The sequence below is a fragment of the Aspergillus niger genome (genome assembly GCF_000002855.4).
Source record: "Aspergillus niger supercontig An18".
NCBI lineage: Eukaryota > Fungi > Ascomycota > Eurotiomycetes > Eurotiales > Aspergillaceae > Aspergillus > Aspergillus niger.
In genome coordinates this window covers 120,113-132,751 of record NT_166533.1, presented here as the reverse complement: position 1 = coordinate 132,751, position 12,639 = coordinate 120,113, and the positions used below count along the sequence as shown (strand labels likewise).

The 12,639-nt window shown below is 50.1% G+C and overlaps 6 protein-coding genes across 6 annotated transcripts; 4 read left to right on the top strand and 2 right to left on the bottom strand.

Moving 5' to 3' along the window:
* Nucleotides 1-27: 27 nt before the first annotated feature.
* An18g00590 (hypothetical protein [truncated ORF]) lies at nucleotides 28-974 on the bottom strand (the record flags this gene model as incomplete). The annotated part of the gene is made up of 4 exons (XM_059745557.1): nucleotides 28-222; nucleotides 419-512; nucleotides 691-762; nucleotides 889-974. Coding segments are annotated over 4 exons (447 nt in total), but the record flags the coding sequence as incomplete, so codon positions are not given.
* A 162-nt stretch (nucleotides 975-1,136) lies between these two features.
* An18g00580 (hypothetical protein) lies at nucleotides 1,137-1,402 on the top strand (the record flags this gene model as incomplete). The annotated part of the gene is made up of 2 exons (XM_059745556.1): nucleotides 1,137-1,203; nucleotides 1,257-1,402. The coding sequence occupies 2 exons, from the start codon at nucleotides 1,137-1,139 to the stop codon at nucleotides 1,400-1,402; spliced, it is 213 nt and encodes a 70-aa protein (XP_059602874.1).
* A 579-nt stretch (nucleotides 1,403-1,981) lies between these two features.
* Nucleotides 1,982-2,980, bottom strand: An18g00570 (uncharacterized protein; the record flags this gene model as incomplete). The annotated part of the gene is made up of 4 exons (XM_001398489.3): nucleotides 1,982-2,582; nucleotides 2,634-2,688; nucleotides 2,736-2,872; nucleotides 2,931-2,980. 4 exons carry the CDS (start codon nucleotides 2,978-2,980, stop codon nucleotides 1,982-1,984), a joined length of 843 nt encoding a protein of 280 aa, XP_001398526.3.
* Nucleotides 2,981-3,563: 583 nt separating this feature from the next.
* Nucleotides 3,564-5,681, top strand: An18g00560 (uncharacterized protein; the record flags this gene model as incomplete). The annotated part of the gene is made up of 8 exons (XM_059745555.1): nucleotides 3,564-3,622; nucleotides 3,719-3,812; nucleotides 3,900-4,036; nucleotides 4,119-4,256; nucleotides 4,523-4,742; nucleotides 5,082-5,239; nucleotides 5,427-5,470; nucleotides 5,497-5,681. The coding sequence occupies 8 exons, from the start codon at nucleotides 3,564-3,566 to the stop codon at nucleotides 5,679-5,681; spliced, it is 1,035 nt and encodes a 344-aa protein (XP_059602873.1).
* A 12-nt stretch (nucleotides 5,682-5,693) lies between these two features.
* Nucleotides 5,694-7,156, top strand: An18g00550 (uncharacterized protein; the record flags this gene model as incomplete). Its single annotated transcript, XM_001398487.1, has 5 exons — nucleotides 5,694-5,861; nucleotides 5,927-6,053; nucleotides 6,122-6,245; nucleotides 6,314-6,780; nucleotides 6,843-7,156. The coding sequence occupies 5 exons, from the start codon at nucleotides 5,694-5,696 to the stop codon at nucleotides 7,154-7,156; spliced, it is 1,200 nt and encodes a 399-aa protein (XP_001398524.1).
* A 210-nt stretch (nucleotides 7,157-7,366) lies between these two features.
* An18g00540 (uncharacterized protein) lies at nucleotides 7,367-11,934 on the top strand (the record flags this gene model as incomplete). The annotated part of the gene is made up of 3 exons (XM_001398486.3): nucleotides 7,367-7,520; nucleotides 7,658-11,226; nucleotides 11,302-11,934. 3 exons carry the CDS (start codon nucleotides 7,367-7,369, stop codon nucleotides 11,932-11,934), a joined length of 4,356 nt encoding a protein of 1,451 aa, XP_001398523.3.
* Between the last annotated feature and the right edge of the window lie 705 nt (nucleotides 11,935-12,639).

The following is a 12,639-nucleotide window of genomic DNA, read 5'->3' as shown; positions in this document are numbered from 1 at the left end:
ATGGTGACTGGGATAAGACAGGTACCAGCTCGTAGGAGTAGCTGCTGGAGGAAGCTCGAAGCTCCCTGAACGATCGCTGGAACCCTTGGGCTCAGTGCGGTTAGTGCCCGCCAGAGACAGCGGGAAGGCCCCAGGCATCCCCGGACGCTTCTGGCGGGTTCGACGCGTGATCACGTGATAAACGGGGTTGCCACCCGCCAGAAAGTAGGGAGGGGATGCAGTCTGGATTCCTTCCAACCACTACCGTGTACCACTCCTAGTCATCGCTGGGGAGAAGCTGTCATGCCACGCATTCCCCGCTCGTTTCCAGATTATTCCACTGGCGTGCATCCCTTCGGTGGTACAAACTACGAACTACAAACTACACGGTGCCACTGAGCAAGCAGTCTTCGGTCGCTTTCGTCATGGTGAAGCAAACCTCCCTTCCAATGTCCCAACATGCATTGGTCTCGTACATTCGCCCAGATTCTACAGATATCTGGAGCTCGATTTCAGCAAGCAAGCAGGAGTTTCTGATGGTCAGAGTTGCCACCTAAGTCTCGATTGGTTCACGCAATGATGGCGTGTCGGCCCGCTGGTTGGTCATGTATGGCTGCGAGGCTGCAAAGGGTCGCGTTGGGACATCGGAGCATAAGCTATACTGGTGGAAATGATATAGCAATTTTCGTAGTTTCCCATCTATGGACACACCTGGCACTAGCACAAAACAGCAGTGCTGACTGTTTCCGCGAAGGTTGGCTTTTTCTCTCACGGTCTAGGGCCCTACAAGTGAAACAGAACGCAAAGTAGCATATTGCGACCATGCGAGCCGTATGCATGGCGAAGGGCAGGGTCTAGACTCAGGGTATGGTTCCAACCAATAAACGGAGTTAGCTGAGTTGCACATACAGTTGGTAGTAAGTACTAGCGGTCCGGAGAAGAAGATGTAGAGCTGCACTGGCTGGATGGAAGATGACACCGGAATGGTTACCCATGACGAAGGAGATAAGCAATACCGCACTTGTAGTACAAACATGTGAAAGATGTGCGAGGCATATAATGAGGGTATGAATATCTTGAACAAAAGAACTCTCCAACACATCAACGATCCTTTCCAAAACAAAACCCTGATAGTAACCAGTCGCTATTATATCAACATGCCTTCGAACCAGACGACCAAGTCGGATGCTTCCCGCATCCAGTCCACCCAAGTTAGCACTTGCTGTATGTTGGCATAGATTGCATATTTACAAAGCTACAGGCACGAGGTGGAAAAGATATGAGCTCTGGTGGCTTTGCTGCTCGAGCTCAAGCGGCTGCCGATCGGAATGCCAACGTTGCATCATCCAAAACCGGTTCCTCTTATGGCCCGTCATCGGGCGCTCAACAGAGTGGCCAGCAGTCCACGCCCGGAAAGAGATGAGCTCGTAAAGTAGCGTGAAATGGTCTTTATGGCACCATATTGTTGTTAAGCCACTTGTTGACTGGGTTGTGTCTCGAGTACACATGAGTATGAGACTGGTTGTGGGGTTGATAGCCTCGTACGATAGTTGTTGCGAAAACTGTCGTTCTGTTCTTGTTGTAATAGCTACCAGAAACCTACGAATGGTGGCTTGAGCGTTCAACTTACAGATTGAGCAACTCGCGCTCCACTTGCTCGGTCGGAACTAAAGAGAGAGCTGTAGCTATGATGCTGGTGTAAGGATGGAGGCAACAAGAAAAATCATGAAAAACCTGGGGCGACATTCATAATGATAAATCTCGCACAGTAGACGACGTCGCTTGATCGGCATCTCATGATGTATTTAGCATTAATTGATATGGTCATTAGGAACAGGCCCGTGAAGCTCACATTTCTCCGGGGACACAGAGAGGAAGTCGAGCCAAGCCAACATAGGTTATTCGCATACACATAAAGAAAAGGGAAAAAATCGCATGATATTGACGCCGTTAGACATGCTGACTACGACTGAAAATCAAGCTCCGTATATAGACACTGCCCTCAATGCCCATATGGTGGCGTGGTGGATACGTTGTGCAGATCCTCGGGAGGGAGATCCTCATGCGCCAGAGTGACATCCGTCGTTATCATAATGCCCATATTCCGTTCGGAGTCGCCAGTGTAGCCCTGCTGTGGTGCCGGCAGGAGATCCATAATATGTTCCTGGCTCTCTCCCGACGAATTCTGGCGCTTCCTTGGCCAGTCCATAGATGAGAGCTCGTACGGCTGAGGCTCACACGTACTGACCACCGTCACGTCTCGACCGCCACTCTTGGAGTTGAAAAAGGTCGTTCGGCTTCGGTCCTTTTTGTCGTATCCGCGGGAAGAACTGTAGGACGCAAACCAGGAAAAGCGAGAAAGAAGGGGCTTGATCCCTGGAGCGCAGACGATAATGGCTGAGACAAAGGCCTGCCGTGATGCCCAGCCCAAAGCCGTTGCGAGAGTCGAGAGGTCTTTGACGGAGTAGTATGCTCGAAGACCGGCAGCAATCATGACGAAGATGCCGGAGGAGAACAGACCCGTGAGGATCCACTTCTGAGACGTCGGGATTTTGGCGACGATAATCAATGGAATCGGAACGCACATGATACAGAGATCGGTTCTGGTGCAATAGGTGAGCAAGTGTGATTGTATATGTGAGAAGAGCACTTACAAGATGCTCAAGACTTCAATGACGATGTAGTTTAATGGGCGCACAGTGCAGTTGTCTTGCTTCGTGTTAGCAGAGGAGATGGTCGCCAGGTATTCGACTCACTTCCTGCATAGGGCTTGACCTGCCAGTTTTTCTCAATCGGTCTGCATATAAGGAGGTCGAAGAGTAGTGAGACGACAAATGTGCATACTGTAAAAGCGCCCACAGCCAAGGCTAATCGGTGTTGCGAAAGACCGATCCTAGGCGGTGTCAGACTTATACTTATCCCGAGGGAATGGGCCTAAGATTAATACTTACGTGAGTCTGTTGTAGATAAACACAAGCACCCCCTTGAAAGACCACACCATAAGGATGTACGAAAGCCAGGCGAGAAACGCATAGATCGAGCCTTTGGTCAGGGAAGGGACCTGGTCATCCGGTAACTCGGCGGCAGTGGTGTCATTAAGCCCTATATTGCTGCCATAGACAGCTAAGTATAGAATGTTAATGACTCAGTGCCAACCAATCAAGATGTGAATCAAATAAGCTAACCGGTGCATAGATATAAGAATACAACAAGGAGAGTCCAGAATATCTGATGCAAATTAGCCTGCTTTTCTCCGCAAGATGGACCCTTGCCTCTAAAAGCCTACCGTTCCAAGCACCAGGCACACATCATCCCAGCGGAACATTCCACGATCCACGGAAAAGCGTGTGTACAATCGAACTGCAATGAAAACCAGACCTATTGCCCACTCGCTGAACATCTCCGCGGTAAGGTTGTAGCCCATATTTCGACCAAAGACCACCACACGCAAACAGGACTTGCGCGTGTTGAGCGAAAGTCGAGAAAGCACCACGGGGTGAAGTACCGGTCGAAGTTACGATGACTGTGTTGTATCAAAATGTCGCGACATAGCTGAAGCCCTTTTCACACGACCGGAAAAGGGGATGAGCAGTGAAGGGCAGGGATATGGCAAAGACGACCGTCGCTCTGCACTTCGCATCCTGTGACACAATCGTAGCAGACTATCGGTTACCCAGCAAGGAAAAAGAAGCACTTTCCCCATAATTGCTTTAACTAGATTGGCGAAGCTAGAGTGGAGAGGGCATCCAAACACACTAAAGCAGGAAGGATCTAGCACTAGCCTTCCATCGCCAGACAAAGAGGCTACGCGCCGATTCTCGTTAATGGATCCGGTTTAGGAAAGCCGCAGATCTCTCTCTTCCCCACTCTCCATGCTGCAGGAAGAATGCCAATCACACATGGTAGAATCCAACTAGTAGTTCTTCAACCATGGAAGAAGTATAATCAAGCCTAACCAAAACGGCCACCGGTCGGCGTCAACTAAGCTCTGCAGATTCTCATGCCTCGCCGGAAAGGAAGGGGGACGTGCCGTGCTAAGGGGAGGATCGTGGAAGGCGTCAGAGCAGCACCAAATTTAAGGTCGACAAGGACCATTGAATGTTTCCAAATTCTTGGATGGGTCCAGAAAATATGAGCAGTGGTAGGAGCACCGTATGCTCTTTGCCTCGCGGGGGTGGAAAGCTGAGGCCGACAGTGGATCTTAAAGAATACAGTGCGCGGTGCTCAGGTCCTGGAGGAAAAGCATCAGAATTCAGAATATCTGTGCCAAGTGGCAGGTGGCTCCATCGTAGGCTTTCCCACTCGTTCCGTCTCCAAAAATGAAAATGTGAAGATTAACATAAGGTTCCGTCGTTTGAGCCATCCGCTGGATATAGTTTTTCTTAGTGACAAATAAGATTGGGGCGTTGAATCCATCCGTCACCCCCGACGCGGCATCGCTGCCTGCGATCGACGTTTGAATTACGAATCGGAATCAGAGTCCGAGACGTTCTCCACAGAAAATATCGAGGCGCCAGTATCAATCGTCGTCCCGTGTGAGAAGCGGGATCCGCACAGCGGCCGACCATCTCAGACTTGCGCCTGAAAAGGAAAATGAGACCCACGAGAGCCGCGGAAGCATCTCTCCCCGGCGGTCCGCAATTGTTGCTACCACGGTCGATGCATGGACCAGGTTCGTATTGAACGAGGAGGGTAAATTAGGAGAGAGGCCAAGATGTCAAGGAAGACGCGAAGCTGGACCGAAAAAGGACAGTTCTTCTATGGTATATGGGAAATCTGGGTTCCTGCATGACCGTGACTTAAGAGAACAGATGCTGTATATCTATTATCTACATTATATCGTAGTCAGCGAAGGATTGACACTAAAACCACCGTCTCTTGCTTTCTTTGGATCTTCTCCGCTCAATCTATCATTGGATTCAGTTATTATCCTTTATGTTATATTTCCCCCCTTCTTTCCTTTCGGGCGTTCTCCGTGCGGACCCCTGGATAAGCCCTATTCTACGCACATCCTAATGCTGTATTTTATCATCGTCGTATCAAGCTTGCGTTAGCATCAATTAGCAAAGGCTACTACTGCACGACTATCCGGTAGAAGGTAGATCGTAGCGGTGTCGATGAACCTTCTCTTCCGCCTCGAAGCTCAGAACGCCAGGAGGTGCCGCGCAAAGAAACACGGAATTGCGGGTGGTGGAGCCGATTCGGGGCAGTATATACGAGGGTACGAGACATCTGGCTCAGAGACATCGTTTTTGAGCTGGTTGGCGCGGCATCATGTTCCCCACTGCTGTCTGTTGGACGGTCGAGGCGTACTCCTTGAACGGTGGTACTTGCTAATTACGTGATCGACGTGCTGGAAGGAATTTCACATGAAAACTGGTTCCAATGAGCTTAATAAACTGTCACTATTATCGGAGCGGGACCCGAAAGTGTTGACAGCCTGACAGGATGAAGCGTCTTACTGGTGTTGAGCCAGATGGCCTCAGGGTTAGTTCGCATTGGCGATGAACGCTACAGGATGCCACCCACCAGGCAGTTGGCCATCTTCTCGGACTGGACCTGCTGTTCACACTGCCCCCGCTGTGTCTGAACTCATGAACAAGTGCACCCCGCAACAGGGGCCGGGGGATTTAAGAGGAGGGGTGTCTAGAGTCGTTGATGGCTGCTCTTCCCACATCTCCCCTCGCTATCTCAGAGCATAGTTCCTTGACAAAATGAACAAAGAATCACTTCAGAGTATTTGGACAGACGTCCAGTCGTCGCTGGAAGCTTTTCAAGCCGATGGAACCGAATATAACCGAATCGATGCTCTCGAAAAGGCAACCCAGCTGGCGCGAGCGCTGGAGAAACCTCGCGATGCAATTCTGAAACTAGCATATACGGTGAGTCCATGGGACTTGGAGTTTTGAGTTACTTCAGATAACTGATTGTGCTAATGACAAAACAGCCGACAGCCCTGATGGCTGTAAAGGTAGCTCACGACATGAAGGTGTTCCCTGTATTGGCCAACGCGACGAGCCCAGTCTCTGTGAGCGAGCTTGCAGCGTTGAAGCCTGCGGATCCTCTTCTGGTTGGTAAGTTTGGACCTCTGACATACATTTGGCAGCTATGTCCTGAAGCTGACGGCTCCAACCAAAACTAGAGCGGATGATGCGACTCTGCGTGGCATTCGGCTTTGCAGCTGAGCCAGCTCCCGGCCAGTATCTGCCGACCGCAGTGACCAAAGAGATGGTCAACCGAACGTCTGTTGGAGTGGTAGAATCCTTGTGAGTAATGATATGGGAAAATGAAAGACGTTGTTTGTGACAGTCACTAAGACGGGGCGTTGCACCAGGTTCTGTGAATTCCTCCCAACTGTCCAGAAGACCCCCGAATACCTTCAGGTCACCGGCTACCGTAACCCCGAGGATCCTCTGTTTGCACCGCTACAGTACACCAACAACATGAAGGAAGATGGATTCATGTGGCTCTGCCAGAATCCTGAAGCGCTCGCTCGGTTCAACAACTTCATGGAAGGCCAGCGTGCGGATCGCCCGCACTGGGCGGACTGGTTCCCCGTGCAGGACCGGGTGTTGGCCGATGCTGACAGCAACCCCGAACGGGCCTTAATTGTGGACATTGGTGGTGGCCGAGGCCATGATCTTCTGGGGTTCAAGAAACGGTTCCCGGATGCTCCGGGGAAGTTGGTCTTGGAGGATCTGCCGGTGGTGATCGACGAGGTGCGAGGGGCGCAGGACTTGGATGGGGCTAATATTGTCCCGGTCAAGTACAACTTCTTCACAGAGCAGCAACCTGTCAAAGGTGAGATCCTTGGTCTTTCCCAGTGTGTTTGAAAGCGACCAGCGACTGACGAGGGTATGTAGGTGCCCGGGTCTATTACTTCAAGAATGTCATGCACGACTGGTCTGATGAGAAAGCCCGGATCATCCTCAAATATGTCGTGGAAGCGATGGAGCCGGGCTACTCTAAGCTGATCATGGAAGAATACATTGTACCCGACCAGAACGCCTCAGCGATTCACGGCATGACAGACGTGGCGGTGATGGTGTTTTGCTCGGGACTAGAGCGGACGACGCAGCAGTGGACGCGGTTGCTGGACTCGGTGGGATTGCGAGTGAATAAATTCTGGACTCGAGCCGGCGATGGACTGGGCGTGGTCGAAGCCGAGCGGATCTGAGTGAGTACTTAAGGGACCACTTAGTAGCTACTCGTTGAACAGTGGAAAACACCACAATGTGTTTCTATGAGAAATGAAATTGCTAGTCTGTATTCATTTACGTGCCCACTCGGCCAGCATGCACCATTTACCAAAGTAAAACAGAAGTCTGCACTAGAAAGTATTTTACGGATGCGAGCGAAGGGCTATTTCAGACCAGCGTGGGAAAACATGGAGCGGAAATGGAAGTACTTAGTAGTGGAAGGTTGTCATTTCAGCGAATTAGACACAATGGCCACTGCAGGCTTTGCATTTAGTGTGATTGGATGCAAGAGATGCAGGCACAGCCACGCCACAAGTCCTGACGAGGCTGCAAGCTCACCCGGTCGGGCATTTGGGCGCTATAACTGATCGCTCTCTCCCACTTTCTTCCACCACCACAGAAATGCTTCTTTGAAGTAATGAAATTTACTAACACCCTGACACTTAGACGCATGAGCTGATCAATTGATCTTTTGAAAGAGCATAGTTCTACATCTCCTCGCATGGAGCATCAACAACCGCATATCTTGGAAAATCCCCCGAAGCGGAGAAAGCTCGACAACAGAGAGAATCTCCAGCAACTCTCCCACGATGACTACACCATCGGCTGGGTGTGCGCTCTTCCCATCGAGGCAGCAGCAGCAACAGCCATGCTGGACCAGATCCATCCAGCCTTGCCCACTCACCCGCGCGACAGCAATTCGTATACCCTCGGGTCCATCGGCAGCCACCACGTGGTGATCGCTTGTCTCCCCGCCGGCGTCTATGGCACCACATCAGCAGCGACTGTCGCTAGCAACATGTTCATCAGTTTTGGATCAATTTGTCATCTACTTATGGTTGGAATCGGAGGAGGGGTGCCTTCTGCCTCGGCGGATATTCGGCTGGGGGATGTTGTGGTCAGCATTCCCACGCCCCGTTTCGAGGGCGTGGTGCAGTACGACTATGGCAAGACCATCGGACAAGGGCGCTTCGAACGAACAGGCACTCTGAACAAGCCATCCACTTCCCTTCTGACGGCAGTCAATAGCCTCCGGGCGGCGGACCTCCGCAATGGCAGCCAAATACCCGTCCTGATGTCGCAGATGTTGGCGCGTAATCCGCAGATGGCGGAAACGTTCACCTCCCCCGGCTGTCAGAGGGACCTTCTCTTTGCTTCAGACTTTGAACATGACCCAGCGGAGCCGACATGCGAACTTTGCGACCGTAAAAACCTGGTGACCCGGTCGACGCGCAGCTCCGATCGGCCAGTTGTCCACTATGGCCTGATCGCATCAGGAAACCAGGTGATCAAGCATGCACAAACGCGCGATCAATTGGCAGCGCAGCTCAATATTCTATGCTTCGAAATGGAAGCAGCCGGGCTGATGGACAACTTCCCCTGTCTTGTCATTCGAGGTGTTTCGGACTACTCGGACTCGCATAAAAATAAGGCATGGCAGGGCTATGCGGCTGCGACCGCCGCTGCATATGCAAAGCAGCTGCTTGCTACGATCGGCGTCTGCGGCCATGGGCCTATCTCTGACTATGCTGGTCCCGGAGTAATCACGGCTGTCCAGCACCGCGCATCGATGATGGATGCTCTACGATTTGATCAACTCGAGAGCCGGCAAGCCACGATAAAGCCCGCGCATGCCAAAACCTGCAAGTGGCTTCTTGAGAAGCAAGAATATGTGGACTGGCTGGACAGCAAACATTTCCCCGAGCACTGTGGCCTCCTCTGGATCAAGGGTAAGGCAGGGAGTGGCAAATCGACGATGATGAAATTCGCGTTTCAACAGGCCGATGCAAAGGTAAATGCAGACACGAAGGTCATCTCTTTCTTCTTCAATGCCAGAGGTGAAGATTTGGAGAAATCAACATTGGGAATGTACCGATCCTTGGTGGCGCAATTGCTCGAAAAAGTCCCAGAACTCCGGATGCTCCTCGACGAACTTGACAATGGGAGTGGGGGCGAAAGTTATCCCTGGAGCAATGAAATACTTCAGCACACCTTCCGCCGGTCGATCTCACGACTTGGCGGGCGTCGTGTCATCTGCTTCATTGACGCCCTGGACGAATGCGAAGAAGAAGAGGTCCGCGCCATGATTGATTTCATCCAATCACTCGGAGAACATGCAATTTCATCAAGGGTCCAGCTTAATGTCTGCTTCTCAAGTCGACACTACCCCCATATTGCCATCGAGAAGGGGCTGGAACTGATTCTTGAGGATCAGGAAGGTCACGCTGATGATATTACTCGATACCTGCACAGCGAACTCAAGATTGGGCGCAGCAAGCAAGCCGAGGAAATCCGACGCGAGATACATGAGAAGGCCTCGGGGATTTTTTTATGGATAGTGCTTGTCGTGCAGATCTTAAATCGCGAATATCAGCGCGGTCGCTTGCATGCCCTCCGCAAGAGACTTCGTGAGATCCCGGCCAAGCTTAGCGATCTTTTCAAAGATATACTGACCAGGGATACTGTGAACATGGAAGACCTCTTACTGAGTATTCAGTGGATTCTATTCGCTAGACGACCGCTCAAACGAGAGGAGCTGTATTTTGCTATTCTTTCTGCAGATCCCGACAATTTGGCCGAGGCCTGGGACCCTGAAGACATAAGTGAGCAGGACATTGATCGATTCATTCTAAGCACCTCCAAAGGACTGGCCGAGACAACCAAGTCAAAAGCAAAGACCGTTCAATTCATCCATGAGTCCGTCCGAGACTTTTTACTGAAAGAAGATGGATTGCGCGAACTCTGGCCTGAGCACCAGGGGAACTTTGAGGCTTCAAGTCATGATCGATTGAAGCAGTGTTGCAACAACACCCTTCTTTCCGAAGCTACTAGCAACAACATTGCAGAGGAGGAGTATATTGAATCGGCTTCGAGGGATGAGCTCAAGACACTACGAGACTCTCTTTCTCAAAAACTCCCGTTCCTCGAATATGCGGTATATAATGTCCTTCAACACTCTGAAGCCGCAGAGAAGGGTGGCGTCCGCCAGGGATGCTTTCTTGGGAACTTCAATCTCCCCCGCTGGAAGCGTTGCAGCAACGCTTTTGAGAAGTACAAATCCCGTCGTCATACGGACTCTACCTGTCTTCTTAGCATCCTTGCAAAAGATGACCTGTCGAGTTTAGTTCGGGTGATTTGTAAAGACAAGCCATGTGCTTCTATACCGAGCACGCGTGACCTTGAATTACTGGTTTCCTATGCTGTCAGGAATGACCATAGGAAATTTCTCGATTTTATCAAGCTGCAAGACGCTCCAGACTCCCCTACCGTTTGGATCAATATGGCGCTCCGTTACACCATTCAGTTTAATCAAGAAGCTATGTTCGCGAGCCTATTGACAGATATCCATGTTAACCTCAATCTATTGGATAAAGATGGGAAGCAATATATACATTACATCATCCAATACGGCCGCAGCTCCATGTTCGACCGAATATTGGCCATGCACGAGATTGATCTGAATATAGCCGATGGAAAAGGAAACACGCCTCTACATTATGCCATTCAGTTTGATCGAGAAGCCATGTTCGAGAAGCTAGTGACAAATACTCATGTTAACCTCAAACTACCGAACAATAATGGACAGCACTATTTACATTCTATCATCCAATATGGCCGCAACTCCATGTTCAATCAAATAATAAATATGCGTGAGATTGATTTGAATGCAGCTGATAGGAATGGTGATACGCTTCTGCATTACGCCATTCGGTTTGACCGAGTATTTATGTTCCTCAAACTTCTTACTATGGATCAGGTTAATTTGAGTGCTCAGACTGGGGATAGACAAACTCTACTACACTATTACATACAGTACAGACGGAAGAAAATGTTTGATTTATTGGTAGCGAGAGACAAAGCCGATGTCACTGCCTTCTTATTCTCTGCCATCGAGCTTGATGACGATCTTGTGTTCAATCGACTGTTAGCGACACAGCCTGTTGATGTCAATGCCATGAACAAAAGGGGCAAGACGCTGTTGACACTGGCAGTCGAACGCTTAAATCTTGCTATGATCGAGTCGCTCTTGAAAACAAGTTGCACGGAGGTAGGTATTTCTAATCCCCATTCCCCCCTTCATCAAGCCCATTAGCGTTTGGCGTTATTCTAAACACCCCGCCAGGTACTCCTCTCAGACGAAGATTGGAACAGAACGCTCAAAGGCGCAGCACGAGCCAGATGTGGTGAAGTTGTAGAGCGACTAGTTAACATGGATGACCTCTTTCCCCGCTTGAATAGTCAGTGCGCAGGAGCCGTACTGGTCTACGCTGCATGGGGTGGCAATAAAGCCCTTGTGGATAAGGTGCTAGCTACAGGGAAGGCAGATCCGAACACAAAGTGCTCAGATGGGATGACACCACTAGCATACGCTGCATCTAGCGGCTACGCAGACATCGTCATCCAGCTACTCTTGAAAGAAAGCGTTGATCCTGATGCTAAGGATAGTGATGGAAGGACACCACTTACACACGCTGTATCTAGAGGCCACGTAGCTATCGTGCGCATACTTCTGTCTACGGGAAGAGTCGACCCTGACCACAAAGATATGCGTGGAAATACGCCCTTTTCTGAAGCCGCGGCAAACGGCCATGAAGATGTGGTTCGCCAGTTTCTTGCAATCCGAAGAGTCAATGCTCTCTCGGAGGATCTCGGGGCGCAGATGGCATTGTCAATAGCGAAGACAAAGGGCAAGGGCAGAGCTGTGAAGATACTGGAGGACTGGTTGGAAAATACTTCCATTTATTCTGAGCAATAATGAATTTCGTAGATCACATCATGTACTACTTCTTTATATGTATCTATTCATACATACTCTGATCATGGGTTGAAATTCGCTTGTCAGACATACTCCTCTCGTTCGTATCTTGACCCAGAATCAAATGCGCAAACTAGCAGACGCGTTGAAAACCCAAATTACTAGTTGCATCCATCCGACTACGTCAAGCCTAGAACAGAAAAGATAGGCTTGTCATCGGCTCGAGTAGGAACCACACAGGAGGGAGACTATACCGCAATCGCAAGTGGTTCCATCTCGGCCAGGCGCAATATGAGGTCATCGTCTTCGCTCCAAGCAACTATCCATGCCCTATTTGGATTTGCCGCTCCAGAACACTTAAAGTAATTGTACTTTGGAAAATTGGGATTGAAGCAGCTTTTGTTCTGTCTCTGTAAGTGCTTGCAAGGTGTTTAGCACGTTTGGTAAGCTTAGGCCCTACGATTGTGCTGTGTCCAGGACTTCTGATTTGAATCTTACAGTCTCCTCCCCTTGGGAAAATTTGCCAAAGTATCCCTTTGCGCGGTCTTTGAAATCATTTGTGCTCCTATATAGCATGGAATCATGTGGAGAAAATGGGCCAAAGAGAGGACATGTTATTATCAAGGCAAAGCCTTATCCTACATCAAGGGAAGTGAGCGAATGTTCCCGGTGACAAGCACACATTGTTGTCTGTTAGTGGCACCT